At 39.8% G+C, this 17,147-nt stretch overlaps 1 protein-coding gene across 1 annotated transcript in view; it reads right to left on the reverse strand.

Moving 5' to 3' along the window:
• The window catches only part of LOC137385523 (solute carrier family 15 member 4-like), a 33,005-nt gene extending 16,522 nt beyond the window's left edge, over positions 1 to 16,483 (reverse strand). Inside the window, exons 1-6 of the mRNA XM_068071998.1 lie at positions 16,412 to 16,483; positions 4,523 to 5,176; positions 3,991 to 4,168; positions 3,517 to 3,619; positions 3,171 to 3,324; positions 1,859 to 2,041 (exon numbers count right to left, since the gene is read on the reverse strand). Coding sequence (XP_067928099.1) covers positions 1,859 to 2,041; positions 3,171 to 3,324; positions 3,517 to 3,619; positions 3,991 to 4,168; positions 4,523 to 5,077 — 1,173 coding nt within the window. The 5' untranslated portion in view covers positions 5,078 to 5,176; positions 16,412 to 16,483. The remainder of the gene's footprint in view (positions 1 to 1,858; positions 2,042 to 3,170; positions 3,325 to 3,516; positions 3,620 to 3,990; positions 4,169 to 4,522; positions 5,177 to 16,411) is intronic.
• Positions 16,484 to 17,147: the final 664 nt, after the last annotated feature.

Consider the following 17,147-nt stretch of genomic DNA (forward strand, 5'->3'; position numbering starts at 1 on the left):
CTACACGGTAGAAATACATATTGAACAAAATATACAACCACACACCTTTCTACCAGCTTACATCAGTTAACCTTAAAGCTTGACAATCCGGGAGTTGTTACAGTCCCTGTATAATAGTTTATTCACGTTTGTAAACATCAATCTCCCATTGCTGAGATTGAGATGTTAATGCCTTCTGAACAGATGACTTGAGCATACAAGTAAAGATATTTTCAAATACTTAAAAACTGTCACTGCTAGCTAACAGAAAATCAGCTACTTCGGTGTATTAGTGATGCTTATGAAAACCAATTTGATGCAATTTGAAAACTTTATGCATATTCTAGTTTCTTTACAACAGCTTTTTCTTCTTGCTGGACAGACTTTTGAGGGACATCTAAACAAGTTGCTCATAGAAAATATCTGAATGCAGTATGAAAAGGCTCTTGTCTAAGTTCAATAAACAGATGTAAGAATAATAACAACAATAATAATAAGCCACAAGGTGACAGGAAGTGTAACTAGGTTCTACAAAAACTATGAGAAAATTAACATCAAAACAAGCTAGACAATCATAGAAGCTTGAACTTTGTTTGACTCGATAACAGTATTGAATAATTACAATGTAAAGCAGTGTTGAGACTCCAGTCAACAATGAGAACGTAAAACTTTCAAACAGCTGGTGAGCTCAAAATAATGCATATGAGTGGCGAAAGTTTAACAGGTGCGAGTTTAAATCAAGGATATACCCGAGAGATTGAAAGAGATTCTGTATCTATCGTGCAACCAATAGTAATCGAGATTGTCTACAGATAGCAATTGCTATAATAGCAATTGCTATCTGTATAAAGTCTTGATTACTATTGGTAGCATGATAGATATGAACAGTTGATGATTATATACAGCTTACGGTATATAATAATATACTGTATATAATAGCTGTAAAGACAGATAAACCACAAGTATATTTATTGCCTATAGAACAGAGACCAACATCAATTGACCGTGAAAAAGTTGTTGATTAATCAGAAAGATAACCACATGGATGAGATCTAACTAGTACAACTCATGAACTAGCCCTGTAAAACAGTGTTTAACAAGTTGATGCAACTTTTCAAAGTTATTGTTGCTAATAGAGCGAGTGAAAATACAGCTGAATATCTGTGTCAGGCAACTTGTAAAGATGTATCTTTTACTCCTATCTGATATATATTTACTAGAACAGCTGAATTTGTGCTGAAATATACAGAAAGCTTAGTATAGCGTCAACCCTGTCATAAAACATCTCAGGCAGATTCATTAGTTGTGCCATTAATGCATAGCTCAAAAATGGGATAAATTTACACAAAATTTTAGTTGATTTTTGAAGATTTTCTTAGTTGAATTTTTTATGAAAGCATCAGTATTTTCCTGGCATTTGTGATTGTTTTTTATGTTTGAGGCGGTATGACTACCAAAATGTTTCGAGATTAAAATTTAAAAAATTGTGATTAGGAGTGTGATTATGATGCCTATAGTTGCATTGAGACTGACAGAGTAGAAACGCGTAATATTGCAACTTGAACGCAGCCGCTAATATCGACTATCGCAACGATAACGACTGGTGTTGTTACGTATGTTTAAATGTAGTTCGCACGTAATTTCCATTTTTTAACTGCGATCAAGTTTTGTCGACTTTAATCCTGAAAAATCCTGTTAATAAGATCACCTCAAACATCAAAAACAATCGCAAATGATAGAAAAATATTGATACCTTCTGATAAAATCTACTAAAATTTTTGTGTCAGTTCATTTTTATTGCAGTGTGAATAACAACATACTGTAAGCTTTGAGTGTCTGACGTCAGACAAACAGAGAGTAGAGAAGAATAAAGACTGACCTCAGATTCTTGAGCATAGTTGTTGGAGGTTAAGTTCTCAGACTCCTGTCTACAGTCGAGGGCGGTGAAGATATTGAAAGAAGAGTTATTAGGATTGCGCTCTGGACAAAGATCACTCTTGGACTTGTTGGCAAAGTTGAGCCTCAAATGAAGTCCTTGTAAAAGGAAGGCATTGGCATTCATCTGAAAGTTAATTAGTAATGCAGGATTGGTCGGCCACCTACTTTTACAACTCTAGATGATATATAGCTATTTGTTACACCTATACGTGATATAGCCTGATTTCCATATGGTAAAAATAAATGAAACTAGTGAAGATTGTGACAAGTTCTTGGCACACAATGGAACTCGAACTATAAATGTGATCAGACACATATCTATAGACATCATTAAACGTAGGCTGGTATAAATGTGAAAACTTGATGAAAGCTGAGAACTCGACTCGTGATAACTTGTGGATGAACGTTAACAGTTCGATGGGTCTTAACAATTACACTGATGTTAACACTAGTAAATCAAAGAACAATGCAACCAATTGATGTTATATAACTTATATATATTATATATATCTATATAACTGTGAAAGTATGTCTGTCCCTCCAGCATAGACCTATTAACTATACTAATATAGTTATATAGTTAATATATAACTATATATATAGTGTATGTAACTATATATATAGTATATATAACTTTATATATATAGTTATATATATATACATGTATAACTATATATGTATATACATAGTTACATATATATATATATAGTTATATATATATAGTTATATATATATATACAGTTGTATAGGTCTATAGTATAGTTAATAGGTCTATGCCCTCCGGCTATAGCTATTATTAGAACAGCAGAGCTGGAAAATGCTGACGTAATGTCATGGAGTACTGTCATTAGAAGCCTAGCCTTATTAACTAGCTTAGTGGAATTTTCCATTGGCACTATGCCAGGCTAATAGCTTGAAAGGTACAGTCGTTTGACAAAGTTTTAAAACCATTACAGTTGTTTTTATTTTTCTCTTAATTTATTTCAACTACACAAAACACTTCTCTCATGATATGTAGTTTGAAAGTTATAATGGCAAATGTTGTTGTTTGTTAAATACAAATCAATTTTCTGTCCAAAGACTTTTTTATTACCCGGGCAACAGCTAGTACATGTATATATGTGAAAGTATATCTAAACTATTATATATGTTATATAACAGTTATATAATTTTTAATCGCTTGATAAGATGCTAACAAAGGCGAGACAGAGAAAACAATTCCAGCTCTATTTAATAAAAATCCATCTACTGACCTGGCTGTAGCAGATCCAGTATGGTACCATTAGCAGAAAGACCTTGCAGATTTTCCACAATGTTTTCACATCATTTATTTGGTGAATGTTAAATTCACCTCCTTCATACTCCATATTAGCGTGGTCTAAGAAATTATAGACTGTGGTCCTCAATCTGCCAGATGAAATATCATGAACACTCACGTACACTGGATGGGTAGATAAAAGAGTAGACGTAGTTACCAGGGTCAGCTAGCAACAGTAGACAAAGTACATTCATGACGATTGATACTCTCTTATTCAGCTACAAAGAATAGCCTGTGAACCACAACTATGCTTTGTAAATAGAACAAGCTCTAAAGATTACCCCGAGTTATTCTTCCTGACACTGTAGGCGTTCGCAATGAGGTTGATAACATTCTTAAAAACATTAACCTCTCCAGCTGGCCTCTTCAGATAGAACTTTGAACCTAAAATAATTTAACTCATCACGAGCAAACTAGTTATATTATTATATATATATATTACTAATTAGCAACAGTCATATTTCCAGTTCCTCGCAATACAAGCAGCTGTGCCATAATAAATTAATTTGCTTATTTATCCATTTCATTATATTGTCATTCACTAGAGCCGCTAGTAGACTTACCTAGCAGTAGACTTACCTAGCAGTAGACTTACCTAGCAGTAGACTTACCTAGCAGTAGACTTACCTAGCAGTAAACTTACCTAGCAGTAAACTTACCTAGCAGTAGACTTACCTAGCAGTAGACTTACCTAGCAGTAGACTTACCTAGCAGTAGACTTACCTAGCAGTAGACTTACCTAGCAGTAGACTTACCTAGCAGGAAACATATGAGACTGAGAAGAAGGCCGCTGCCAGAGACTAAGAATCCGTAAAAGAAGTTCCATTCTTGCAGGTAAGCGACTCCAACAAATGCGAGAATAGAGCCGATGTTGATGGACCAGTAGTACAGGGAGAAGAACGTTTGGGTCATCTCAGAACCAGCTCCTCGTGCCTAATTGAGTTGTCACACTAGTTGCCATTCATTCCAAAACCACCACATACCTACTACTTCACAAGAAGTTGGCAACAAATGTTGAAATAGCTTCAATTCAAATGCTAAAATTGATTTTGCGAATCGTTTGGCTAGAATTTTAGCCCTTGAACTTTACATGTTTCTAAATACCAACATAATATTTGAGAACAATTAAAAAAAATGCATGTATAGTAGATGCATGCTGCAGAACCCACAAACTTTATGAGCTAAACAAACAATTTGCCTAGTCATGATAAAAAAAGCTTTAACAATAAACCTTTTGTTTGCTGTAACTAGGCAACTTCCTTGTGAATTATTATCAAACTAACTTACCTGATCGCCTCCAAAGGGTGCCAAGTTGGTTCTGACCACACCTGCTCCAATACCGATCACAGTTATGAATATGAAGAAGGTGATACTGCAGGGAGACTGGTCAGAAACACAGAAGAAGGGAGGCTTTCCGGTAGGCCAGGTAGTATTGCACGACGTAGAATCATTACGGGTCTCAATTGGTGTATACTGTTTTTCCCTTTCCCGTGTGTAATTAGTTAGCAAGGGGAGATAAGCATAACCAACTACATATATTACATAACCAATGACTATCATATGATAACGACCCAGATAGCTGTCAGATATCCAGCCTCCGAACAGTCCAGTGATGTACATGACAGCAGTGTAAACAAGAACCGCTGTCGTAGATATCCAACTGCTCCAGCACAAAGGTTCTTTAGTTAGAAAGTATATAAGATTTCCAGAAAGGCTATAGCAAGCCATTCGCTCAAACATTTCTGCAAGAAGGACCATAGTGCATGCTATCTTGCGCTGATGGGAAGGACGGGTGACTGTGAAATTTCCTAACAACGGTAGTCGCTCTCCGTCTAGTGCCATAGCTCGGCATTCAGTAACACAAGTAGTGGCTCGTAACAATGGTGGGTTCGGAAACCTTCCGCTACTAAAACTTGCTAATATCTAATAGTTTGCGTCTTCCTACAAGAACAGGCAGAGCAAATTTGATTTAGATGCTATTGGCAATGCATCCAGGTCAATCAATTTGAAAATTAAAATTTTTTTTTATGCGCTCTTGCAGTTGACTTTCATGGAGACCTATAAACCATGATAGTCTAACATGCAAAACTCAAGCAAGAGGCCAGATTGTATCATAAAAAACTAAGAAGAAGTCACCCAAATGATTGTATCAGTTTTCATGGCAGAGTACATAAAACTGATGAATAACTATCCTTAACAAATTTGACATTTGGAAATTAAAATTTAAATAATTTGTTAAGCAACCTATTAACAACGAGTCGAATGAATAAACTATATTGATGTTTGATAAGTACTAATGGAACTTATACACTAGAAACTGTGCAGACTATACTGGAGTAGACTCATATTAGTATAGAAGGTTAATATAGAAGGTTAGTATAGAAGGTTAGTATAGAAGGTTAATATAGAAGGTTAGTATAGAAGGTTAGTAAAGAAGGTTAGTATAGAAGGTTAATATAGAAGGTTAGTATAGAAGGTTAGTATAGAAGGTTAGTATAGAAGGTTAGTACAGAAGGTTAGTATAGAAGGTTAGTACAGAAGGTTAGTATAGAAGGTTAGTACAGAAGGTTAGTATAGAAGGTTAGTATAGAAGGTTAATATAGAAGGTTAGTATAGAAGGTTAGTAAAGAAGGTTAGTAAAGAAGGTTAGTATAAAAGGTTAGTATAGAAGGTTAGTATAGAAGGTTAGTACAGAAGGTTAGTATAGAAGGTTAGTACAGAAGGGTAGTATAGAAGGTTAGTACAAAAGGTTGGTATCAAAGATTAGTATAGAAGGTTAGTATAGAAGGTTAGTATAGAAGGTTAGTATAGAAGGTTAGTACAGAAGGTTAGCATAGAAGGTTAGTATAGAAGATTAGTATAGAAGGTTAATATAAAAGGTTAGTATAAAAGGTTAGTACAAAAGGTTAGCATAAAAGGTTAGTACAGAAGGTTAGTATAGAAGGTTAGTATAGAAGGTTAGTACAGAAGGTTGGTATAGAAGGTTAGTACAGAAGGTTAGTACAGAAGGTTAGTACAGAAGGTTAGTACAGAAGGTTAGTCTAGGAGGTTAGTATAGAAGGTTAATATAGAAGGTTAGTATAGAAGGTTAGTATAGAAGGTTAGTACAAAAGGTTAGTATAGAAGGTTAATATAGAAGGTTAGTACAAAAGGTTAGTATAGGAGGTTAGTATAGAAGGTTAGTATAGAAGGTTAGTATAGAAGGTTAGTATAGAATGTTAGTATAGAAGGTTAGTACGGAAGGTTAGTATAGAAGGTTAGTGTAGAAGGTTACTATAGAAGGTTATTATAGAAGGTTACTATAGAAGGTTATTATAGAAGGTTAGTACAGAAGGTTAGTACAGAAGGTTAGTACAGAAGGTTGGTACAGAAGGTTAGTATAGAAGGTTAGTATAGAAGGTTAGTACAAAAGGTTAGTATAGGAGGTTAATATAGAAGGTTAGTATAGAAGGTTAATATAGAAGGTTAGTATAGAAGGTTAGTATAGAAGGTTAGTACAAAAGGTTAGTATAGAAGGTTAGTATAGAAGGTTAGTACAAAAGGTTAGTATAGGAGGTTAGTATAGAAGGTTAGTATAGAAGGTTAGTATAGAAGGTTAGTATAGAATGTTAGTATAGAAGGTTAGTACAGAAGGTTAGTATAGAAGGTTAGTATAGAAGGTTAGTACAGAAGGTTGGTATAGAAGGTTAGTACAGAAGGTTAGTACAGAAGGTTAGTACAGAAGGTTAGTACAGAAGGTTAGTATAGAAGGTTAGTGTAGAAGGTTACTATAGAAGGTTATTATAGAAGGTTACTATAGAAGGTTATTATAGAAGGTTAGTATAGAAGGTTAGTATAGAAGGTTAGTATAGAAGGTTAGTACAGAAGGTTAGTACAGAAGGTTAGTATAGAAGGTTAGTGTAGAAGGTTACTATAGAAGGTTATTATAGAAGGTTACTATAGAAGGTTATTATAGAAGGTTAGTATAGAAGGTTAGTACAGAAGGTTGGTACAGAAGGTTAGTATAGAAGGTTAGTATAGAAGGTTAGTACAGAAGGTTAGTACAGAAGGTTAGTACAGAAGGTTAGTATAGAAGGTTAGTGTAGAAGGTTACTATAGAAGGTTATTATAGAAGGTTACTATAGAAGGTTATTATAGAAGGTTAGTATAGAAGGTTAGTACAGAAGGTTGGTACAGAAGGTTAGTATAGAAGGTTAGTATAGAAGGTTAGTACAAAAGGTTAGTATAGAAGGTTGGTATAGGAGGTTAGTATAGGAGGTTAGTATAGAAGGTTAATATAGAAGGTTAGTATAGAAGGTTAGTACAGAAGGTTAGTATAGAAGGTTGGTATAGAAGGTTAGTCTAGGAGGTTAGTGTAGAAGGTTAGTATTGAAGGTTACTATAGAAGGTTAATATAGAGGGTTAGTACAGAAGGTTAGTACAGAAGGTTGGTACAGAAGGTTAGTGTAGAAGGTTAGTATAGAAGGTTAGTATAAAAGGTTAGTACAGAAGGTTATTGTAGAAGGTTAGTACAGAAGGTTAGTGTAGAAGGTTAGTATAGAAGGCAGATTTAAAGCATAAATGCTCTCAATTTAATGATGAGTGATAAACCTACGCTCTAGAAGCAATAAGTAAACATAATTTTGGTATGACCCGTTTGAGCACAGAGCATCTCTTTAATGTTTTGAAGATTCCGCATGACTCATGCCAAAATGCATACATTTCATTGTAGATTTAAACAGTGTTTAGAATTACCAAAAACAAATTTCTCAGTCTACAACAAATGAGCCTAACTTTGGCAATCTCTGAGTTGTTAAAAAATGTGAACCAAATGATTAGTTTTAAGTGTGGTTCAGAAAACCAATAGCAAAAATATCCAAATAAGAAATGTGTACATCCACTTAACAAAACATACTCAGTAACTTTTGAGTCATTGAATTTTTACTTTCAACGGGTGAGCAATTTATCAACGGGCTAGAAAAGGTAGTTGCTTTGATATTTGAAATAAATAGCCACCAAGCTGAAATATTTTAGTCTATAGCTATGTCACCTATTTTTATTTCCCACAATTACAATGTCTATGTTGAATTTTTTGTAATTAAAAAAAAACAGTTTATACAATTTAAATTTGAGAATAACCAATGGTAAGTTTGTGTGAGTACAAGGATTCATCACGCAAGTCTCAAAAGAAAAAGCTGATAGAACTAACTACTACAAAAGCATTGTTTTTAAATGGTAAACATGTCACAATGGCCAAAGCATGTACAAATATGACTGCTGTTCATTTTCCGTTATTTGTTCTTTATGACCCATTTCGTTTGTAGAACTGCTTCATTACACTTATTTTATATAGCCATACTTAACACAGATAAGTATTAAACATTTGAGTGTGTTCTAGATGTAAAGGAACTTGCTGGCCTTTACTTGGCACGATCTAGACTATTTCATAAAGAAATAAAGTGCTTGTGATTTCGTTCCAGTTTTTATTATGAAAGGAAATCCCACTAGCTGAGGAGCGTATGGCTATCTGCTCTGCCCAACTGAGTGAGCACACTCCTTTATATACAATAAACTCACCCGTTTCGGCTAACGGAACCGAGCAAAAACTGCATAACATCAGTAATAAACAGAATCGCTAACTCGTTGGCATGGTTATAATACAGCGATAAACAAAGACCTAATAGCGATATAATATAAGGACAAATTAATAATGATATAATAAAAAAAACAACACAGCATGCAAAATATAACATATAAATATCTACACGAACTACAATGTCATGGCCGGCGTTCACCACACACTTCCCTTTATTAGAGACTGTGTCTAACTAATACAAAAAGGGTGGAGCAACCAGCTGGGCCCACGTCTCAAGCCTTTTAACATGGTGTTCAAGGTGGCTAATTTCTTGATCAATCAAATATTTATGGTCAGTAGCTGGCGTATCTTTTTTCTGGTACTGCGAGTTGCCTTTTGGAACCGTTTCTTTTCTTTCTGAAGTTATCGCAGCATGGCCTGAATATGGGTGACCAGCTGGAGGCTGTCCTAATAGAGTGGTCCGGCGGTCTGGACTAGGCTCCCGGGTCATCTGGTCTGTGGCTAGGTCATCACATCTTCTTGTTGTCTGATAGACCCAATCACCGTATCGTTCCGGCTTTTTTTAGTACGAAATGAATGATGGGTTAGATCTTCTGTAGCGGTGATGGGGTTTTCCATGACCTGGGGGGACATCGCTAGGTGTTCGGAGTCCAGGTCCGTAGCTAACTCACCGGGGCTTTCTAGAGGAGAAAGGTTTATTCCCTCTCTAACTCCGCTTTGGGGAGGTGCTGCAGGAAGTCTGGAGTTTGAACCCTCGTGCGAGTTTTTTTTAAGGCTTGGTCTGTAGATTTGCTTTTCCCATTTCGTCGAGCTTATTAGCTGGACTCATTTGGGAACAGAACACCTATTAATTCTTCATCAGGTTTCATCATTCTTCATCAATTCTTTATCATTGTTCTTCATCAGGTTCATCCTCTCCTGGCTTCATATTTGGCCCTCTTCGAGGCTCAACCGTTGTCGAAGCACGGCCAGAGCTCCCTGAGCAGGCACGCTAGGGTTTCAACTTGGACTCACGTGGAGTCGAGGTTTGGCCCTGTCTTTCCACCACATAAGTGTGGTTGGGTAAGGCGGTTATAACTTGGTAGGGGTCCACCAACTTAGCTTGTAGCTTACCATTTGCCCCCTTCACCGCTGCCTGTTTACCAACCACACACCCAATCCCCAGGTGTGAAGAGCGGTGGCTCTTCTTGGTCTGCCTCCTAGTCTCTATCTGTGCCTCCCTGAGGGCTTCATGTGCTTTTTCCAGCCTCTGCTGCCTGCAGTCGCTGGTAGATTGCATTTTTGTGGGAGGGGGGGGGGTGACATTCTAACTGGTCAGGCAGACGCAACTCCCTGCCGAACATCATGAAGTCGACCGTCTTGCCTGTCACGCTGTGGGGGTGCCTCGATACGCCCGCATGAGCTGAGGCAAGAACTCACCCCATTCCTTCTGGCCTCGTTCCAACAACATGGCCCTCAGAGAGTCCCCTAGGCCTCAATTGTTCCTCTTTACAATCCCATTGGCCTGGGGATGGTAAGGAGTAGTCCGTGTCTTGCTCACCTTCCAGAGCTCCTCCATCAGTTGGCTCTCAAATTGAGCGCCTTAGTCTGTATAGATTTGCTCTGGGAGCCCCAGGTAGCAGAACACTCTTTAATCGAGGGCACTGGCCACCACTGGAGCCATGGCCTCCAGAATGGCAATGGCATCCTGCCACCGAGTAAAGTGGTCCGAGAGGACTAAGTTCCACTTATTGCCCCTCGGGGTGGTGGGGAGGGGCCTACCAGGTCAATGGCGACCTTCTGTCAGGGTCGGCCAGCGTATAACCGCTGCCGGCTTAGTCCTTCCATGTTTGGCGGCCTGGCACACCTCACAGCTTCAAACTAACTTGCGAACAGCGACTGTCTGTTTGGGCCAGCACCATGTAAGCTGGAGGCGGCTTACTGTCCTCTCCACTCCGGAGTGGGTCATGGTATGTGCCTGCCAGATAATTAGCTCCCTCATAGCTGGGGGCACACGGCACACCACCGGATTTGACCATGAGGCGCCACTCTGGCTTCCAGCACACCATCCTGCCTGATTCTCAGGGATTCCCTCCTGCTATGCAGAACCCTGAGCTCCTGGCTCTCCAACTGTTCCGAAGGCACTGGGGTGTGGCTCCGAAGTGCTCGGTACATTATGGCTACGGCATTCTTGCCCTCGCTCTGCAGCCGAGCCAACTGGTTAATTATCTGAGCCAATGCTTCAGGTCCCAGGGTAGCCTCGACCAACCTCGAGCCGGTCCGTGCCCCCGTGGGGGCAGGCTGCCGGCCCATATGGTCAGTCGTCTCGCGTGCAATCCTGGTGTCCTCTGCCCAGCTCTTACGTGGTTCCAGGTGGCAATTAATAATGCCTCGGGTCATCACCTGCTCAATGTCAGGGGATCCAAAGATAGCCTCAACTGATCCCGGGTTGACCTTGGCTGTTTCGGTGGTAAAAGGGATTTGCACCCGTGAACCGGCCACTTCGCACGCCGGATTGGCGATCCTTGACAGAACATAGTTTTTACCGATCACCCTAGCCTCATCCTGGTCTTCTTGGTCCAACTCTAGCCGAGTTGGACCCCCATTGCGGTATTCTATCTGGGCATACTGTCGACAGTCTCTGCAGGTCTGTTTGCTTAAGCCATCGGCGTTACCATGCTTTAATCCTGCGCGGTGCTCCAGCTTGTACTTGAACTCGGCTAGCTGCTCTAGCCAACGCGCCACCTGGTGGGAGGACTCCTTCCTGCAGCAGAGCCATTGCAGGAAGGCATGGTCTGTGCGAAGCCAAAACTCCTGTCCGTATAAGTACGGGCGGAAGTGTTTTACCGCTTTGACTACTGCCAACAGCTCTCTGCGTGTCACGCAGTAATTCCGCTTTGAGGGGGTGATTGTTTTGCTATAGTAAGCAATCTTTCGTTCCCGGTCGCGACACTGCTTTGACAGCACAGCTCCTATGCTGTACCCGCTGGCATCCGTGTCCAGGATATAGGTATTCCCCGGATCTGGACACCCCAGCACCGGTGCTGTAGTGAGGCTGTAGCGCAAGGTGTCAAACGCTGCCTGATCCTCGCCTGTCCATCGCCAGGGCTCTTCCTTCCCCATCAGCCGGTGGAGGGGTTTCGCAATAGTGGCAAACCTAAGGATATACTGCCGGTAGTACCCGACAGTACCGAAGAACCCTTGCAGTTCCTAGACTCCATGTGGGACTGGCCACTGCACCCCCACCTCCACTTTAGCTAGGTCCGTGGCAACCCCTTTGCTACTTACTATGTGGCCCAAGTACCGCACTTGAGACTGTAGCAGTTCGCACTTTGTTGGTTTGAGCTTGAGCCCGGCTTGCCAGAGCCGCTGGAACTCTTCCTCCAGCCGTTGGAGGTGGCTCTCAAAATCAGGTGCGATGACAATCACATCATCCAGATACAATAGTAACGTTTGCCAGTTCAATCGCTAGAAGCTGGCTAGAGTGGAAGTCAGTCCAAAAGAGAGGACTCTCCATTTCTACAATCCCGATCGGTTGATGAAGGCTGATTTTTTCCTGGCATCTTCCCTGGCCAGTTTCTGCTGACGAGATCGAGGGTACTAAAATATCGGCTTCAAGCCAAGGCATCCAGACTTTCGTCTATCCGAGAGAGAAGATAGGCGTCGTGTTCTGTTACCACATTGAGCCTTCGGTAATCCACACAGAGCCGCCATTTTCCATCCTTCTTCTTTACCAACACAATAGGCGAGCTCCACGCCAGCAGTCTGGTATAATTCTTAGAGATGCTGGGGGATCCGTGTCTCAGCCTCGACTTGGGTGATCGGCACAACAGGGCCTCCCTTGAGGGAAGTGGCGCTAGTGATGGGAGGGTGTGCTTCCACACTAGTGTAAGTGCCTACGGCGGTTCCCAAACGAATTGTAAGAGGTGGGAGGTTTGGATTGAGACACCTAACCAAAACCTTTCCATCTGCTCTGAGCTCGTTCAGGCTTGTAGCTAGAAGCGGGCCTTCAGGGTACCTTTCTATTGTTCCGTGTGGACAGAAATTTCGTGTGGTCAACCTACACCTGACCGCAAGCTCTGTTCTAGCTGGCACAACCAAGTCCCTAACTACCTAGACTTTGTTCCGGAGGAGCTTCCCCATTTGGTTGGTACAAGCCAATGGCTTCCCATCCACCTTCACCACATGTCGTGCAAACTCCATCGAGCATTGGTGTGCCATAAAGAAGGGCATGCCAAGAATTGCGCCATTCGGGCAGGTAGAGAACGTGCCTGGGCGACTCTCTTTGGATGGCGGGAGGGTGTCCTCTGCAAGACAGGGCGCCAAGGTACCTGAGAAGAAGGCATAGTGCTTACTTCGGAAGGACTCATGCCTGACTCTTCTAGATGTAGTGTTTGGAACGTGTTCTGGGTAGCTGTGGGAGTGGCTTGAGGTGGGGTTCTGGGTCGGCCTGACTTTTTACGGATAGGTCCATCTGGGTGAAGCCTTGGCTGAATAGGTACTTAGTTTTTTTTTCTAGTTTTTGCAGGAGCCTTATTGCAGCTAGTAGTGGGTGCTACTGCTGCAGCCTTTTTCCATTTTCCGACTCCTTTTTTTGACTGGAGCACTCCTTTCGGAAATGTTCCATGCCTCCACATCCCCAACAATTGGCTGGCTTACTTTCTGGAGGCTCTGTTGGCTTGTTTTGCAACTGTTTGACGTGTTCTGCCAGCTGCTTTACTGTGGATAGCAGTACATTCCAGGTGTCTTGTTTGACAATGCGTACCGCACCATGTCCTGTATTGGTCTCCGAGTCTTCTATAGCCTGGACGACTCTGTCCAGAGTCGATTCTCTAGATTTGATCTGGAGAAATTCTCTTCCAGCCCGTACTGTATCCACGAGAGTCTCCGTGGCTACTGCTAAAAGGTGCCACTGTAGGGCAAGATGGTTTAGGGAGTTTGAGAAGTACTCTTTTGCCATGTTACTTCTTAACAGTTCGTGCAGTTCAGCGTAGGCTATTTGGACTAGCTGTTCAATTTCCGTTGTGTGTTCCTGCAGGGAGGTTTGGGTTTATTTTTTGAAACTGCTAAACTCTACTCTGGCTTGTCGGGGAGATAGTCCAAATCAGGCTCAGATGGCTTCAAATATGGCTGCCACGCCGACTGCCCTTCCGCAAGACTCTGCCTCTCCCTTCAAAAAGGTGCAGTGGCTGGCCTCCTCAGCCCACTTATTTGCAGCTGCGATTTCTCTAAATCTAGTAATGAAGTATTTTGGGTCTCTGAAGCCGTAATGAAGTATTCTCGGTCAGTGTCCCGGTTTACACTCCTTGCCCTCCTTTGAGACATGACTTGAGCTTCTCTCCGAGTGAGGACCATCATTATAGACGATTGTGGCCTGACTTTAAGTGCTTAAGCCTTTTTGGCAGTATCGAGCACCTTACAGAGTGGGGGTTGGTTGGCGTAGTGCCAGTCATCAACCTTTCTCTGGAGTGCTGGATAACTTGCTTATTCTAAAACACCAGGTTTCTCTACGACTGGGGGATAGCTGTACAGCTATTTTGGTCAGATTCGGAACTCCTGGTGTTTGCCGTACTACTCCGGTTTTCTCTACTGAGGCTGCTTTTGCAAGAAAGGCAGAGGTAAGCCGGAGTTTGATTTACAAATTTCTAGATGGTGCCTGCTGGGTTTGGCGCAATTCCACTGTTGCCACCAGTGTAAAGGAATTTGCCGGGCTATACTTGGCATGATCAAGACTATGTCATAAAGAAATAAAATGCTAGTGATTTCGTTCCAGTTTTTATTATGGAAGGAAGTCCCACTAGCCGAAGAGCGTACAGCTATCTACTCCGCCCAACTGAGTGAGCGCACTCCTTTATATACAATAAACTCGCCCGTTCCGGCTTACGGAACCGAGCAAAAACCGCATAACATTAGTAATAAACAGAATCGCTAATCCGTTGGCATAGTTATAATAGAGCGATAAATGAAGACATAATAGCGATATAATATAAGGACAAATTAATAACGATATAATAAAAAGAACAACACAGCAAGCAAGATATAACATATAAAAATATCTAAACGAATTACATTGTCATGGCCTGGCGTCCACCACATAGAGTTCCCATTTTTAATCCCGAAAAGCGATTGAAAGTTTGCTGGTATTTAAAGAATCTCTGCTTTACATGTTTTGAAAAAAAATGACCTACCAGTATATTTTAAAGCAAAAGTTAAAAAACACCATGTTGTTTTACGTACCATTACGTAAAACATATGGCGCTTTACAGAGCCTCGCGTTCCGTGTTCACAACTCGAGCTGTGAACACGCAACGCTAGTTTGTAAAAGTAAGGTGCAATATATTGGCATTACGGTAGCATAACCGTAGATCTGGTTATATTAACAATGGTGCATCAATAGGCACTCGTTATCTAATAGAAATTAAACTATGTATGTATGTACTGTAAAACTAGAGCTAATGGCGAATTATAGTGTTCCGAGTTCGCAACTCGAGTTGTACAACTTGATTTATATTTACAAACATGAGTTTGTAAATATAACTCAAGTTGCACAACTCGAATTACATACTCGAGTTCATCAAAAATCCAGGTTGAGTTCTTTCAACAGCAACTCGAGTTTAACAACTTGGCTTGAGAGCATGGAACGCAAAGCACTGTAGGGGGCATAGTACTAAACAACCCATCGGTTCATTTTTTCTAGCTACATTTTCTATATGGAATTTTTTTGGCGCATCATTAAATGCCGTTGAAATAATTTCTGTTTGTTCATTGTCGGTGTTCATTCAGTTTTTTGTCGGGTTCTAGAAAGATATATATATATATATATATATATATATATATATATATATATATTCGAATCTGTCCAATACGCCCGAGGGCATTATATGAACATAAAATTTGAGATAAAATGATTGATAAGAACGCTAAAACCTAATTTGTTGCAACACTAAGATGCAAAGATAACTCTTTTTTCATTTGTAAAAGAAGTGGCCCAGCCCCACATATATTGTTTTTTAGTTTGCTTTTTACATTCTACAATTGTTTTTGTCTCTTTATATTTATAGAATTAAATATGCGTAAACATCGCCAATATATATAATTTAAATATGAATATATATTTAAATTATTATTAAATTTCTGTAAATGTTCTGTAAACGAGACACCCCAATTACTCACTTTGCTTATTTCACAAACCCATGTTAGTTTTGCGTAACACAACTCGACTTCATCAAAAACCCAAGCCGAGTTATTTAAACAGCAACTCGAGTTGTACAACTCGAGTTGCGATCGCGCAACGCGAGGCACTGTAAGGCGCCACAAAACATTATATATGAACTAAATAATTACTTTCAAGTGCGGTTCAGAAGACCAATAGTCAAACTCGTCACATTACGCACCATTACGTAAGACATTACAATGTTTAAAAAAATAACATGCGGAATCTTCAAAAGTTTATAGCCAGCTAAAGTTTATGCAATGACTGTATACCGGTAATTAGCTGCAGTGTTTGTGAAAATAGTGATCTTAATCAAACGCACCGTTGATCGATTTTAAAGCAAGAACCAAATAAAAATTGTGAATAATGATAAATAAACTATCTAAACGAAAATGGTTAATACCCTTACCAGAGCAGCCAAAGGAATCTTTACTTCTTCAAGCTTCAACTTTTTGTAACATTAGTGTGATTTTTCTAGTATCGTACGCTGATACTTTATTTACAATACATTTAAATAATTTTGGCTTAACTGAGTACCACGTAAAACAACATTGCAGAAAGAGTTATTCGTGTAATGGGTTACGCGCTATGCTTAACAACAGCAATGAACACCACATAATGAAAACTTTTATCACGTTACAGTCACATGATTTATTAACGCGTATCCGACAGATTGACCAATCAGAGAACCCCTTGAGAAAGTTTCTCTTTAGTAATCTCATAAAACGGTAAACAAGGCATGTAATAGGTGTGACCTGGGTTTAAGATTATAAGAGTTTGGACAATGACGTCATAGCTAAGTAGCCGTGGCGGCGGAAATGCCACGCCTCCAGTTAATAACATATTACCGAGACATTAACTTTCACCTTCCAAAAACCCACTTCAAAAAGTAGCTAGGGTTACTTATCTACAACAATTCTATTTTTCCATTTTTACTTTGTTGGTGATTCCCATATATTAGAAGTTTTCGTTTCCTAAATGTTTAAAAAACTCCAAAATTGTATATCAAGTAATTAGTAAAATCCGTTTTTTGAATAATAATTAATTTTTTAATACTTATTAGAATTTATATTCTTTACTAGTTTAGACCAATATGAAAGTCCTCCAGTCAATATTTGTTTTTTAGCACTGGTTGTAAGCTTCAA

The sequence above is a fragment of the Watersipora subatra genome, chromosome 1, assembly GCF_963576615.1.
Source record: "Watersipora subatra chromosome 1, tzWatSuba1.1, whole genome shotgun sequence".
Classification (NCBI taxonomy): domain Eukaryota; kingdom Metazoa; phylum Bryozoa; class Gymnolaemata; order Cheilostomatida; family Watersiporidae; genus Watersipora; species Watersipora subatra.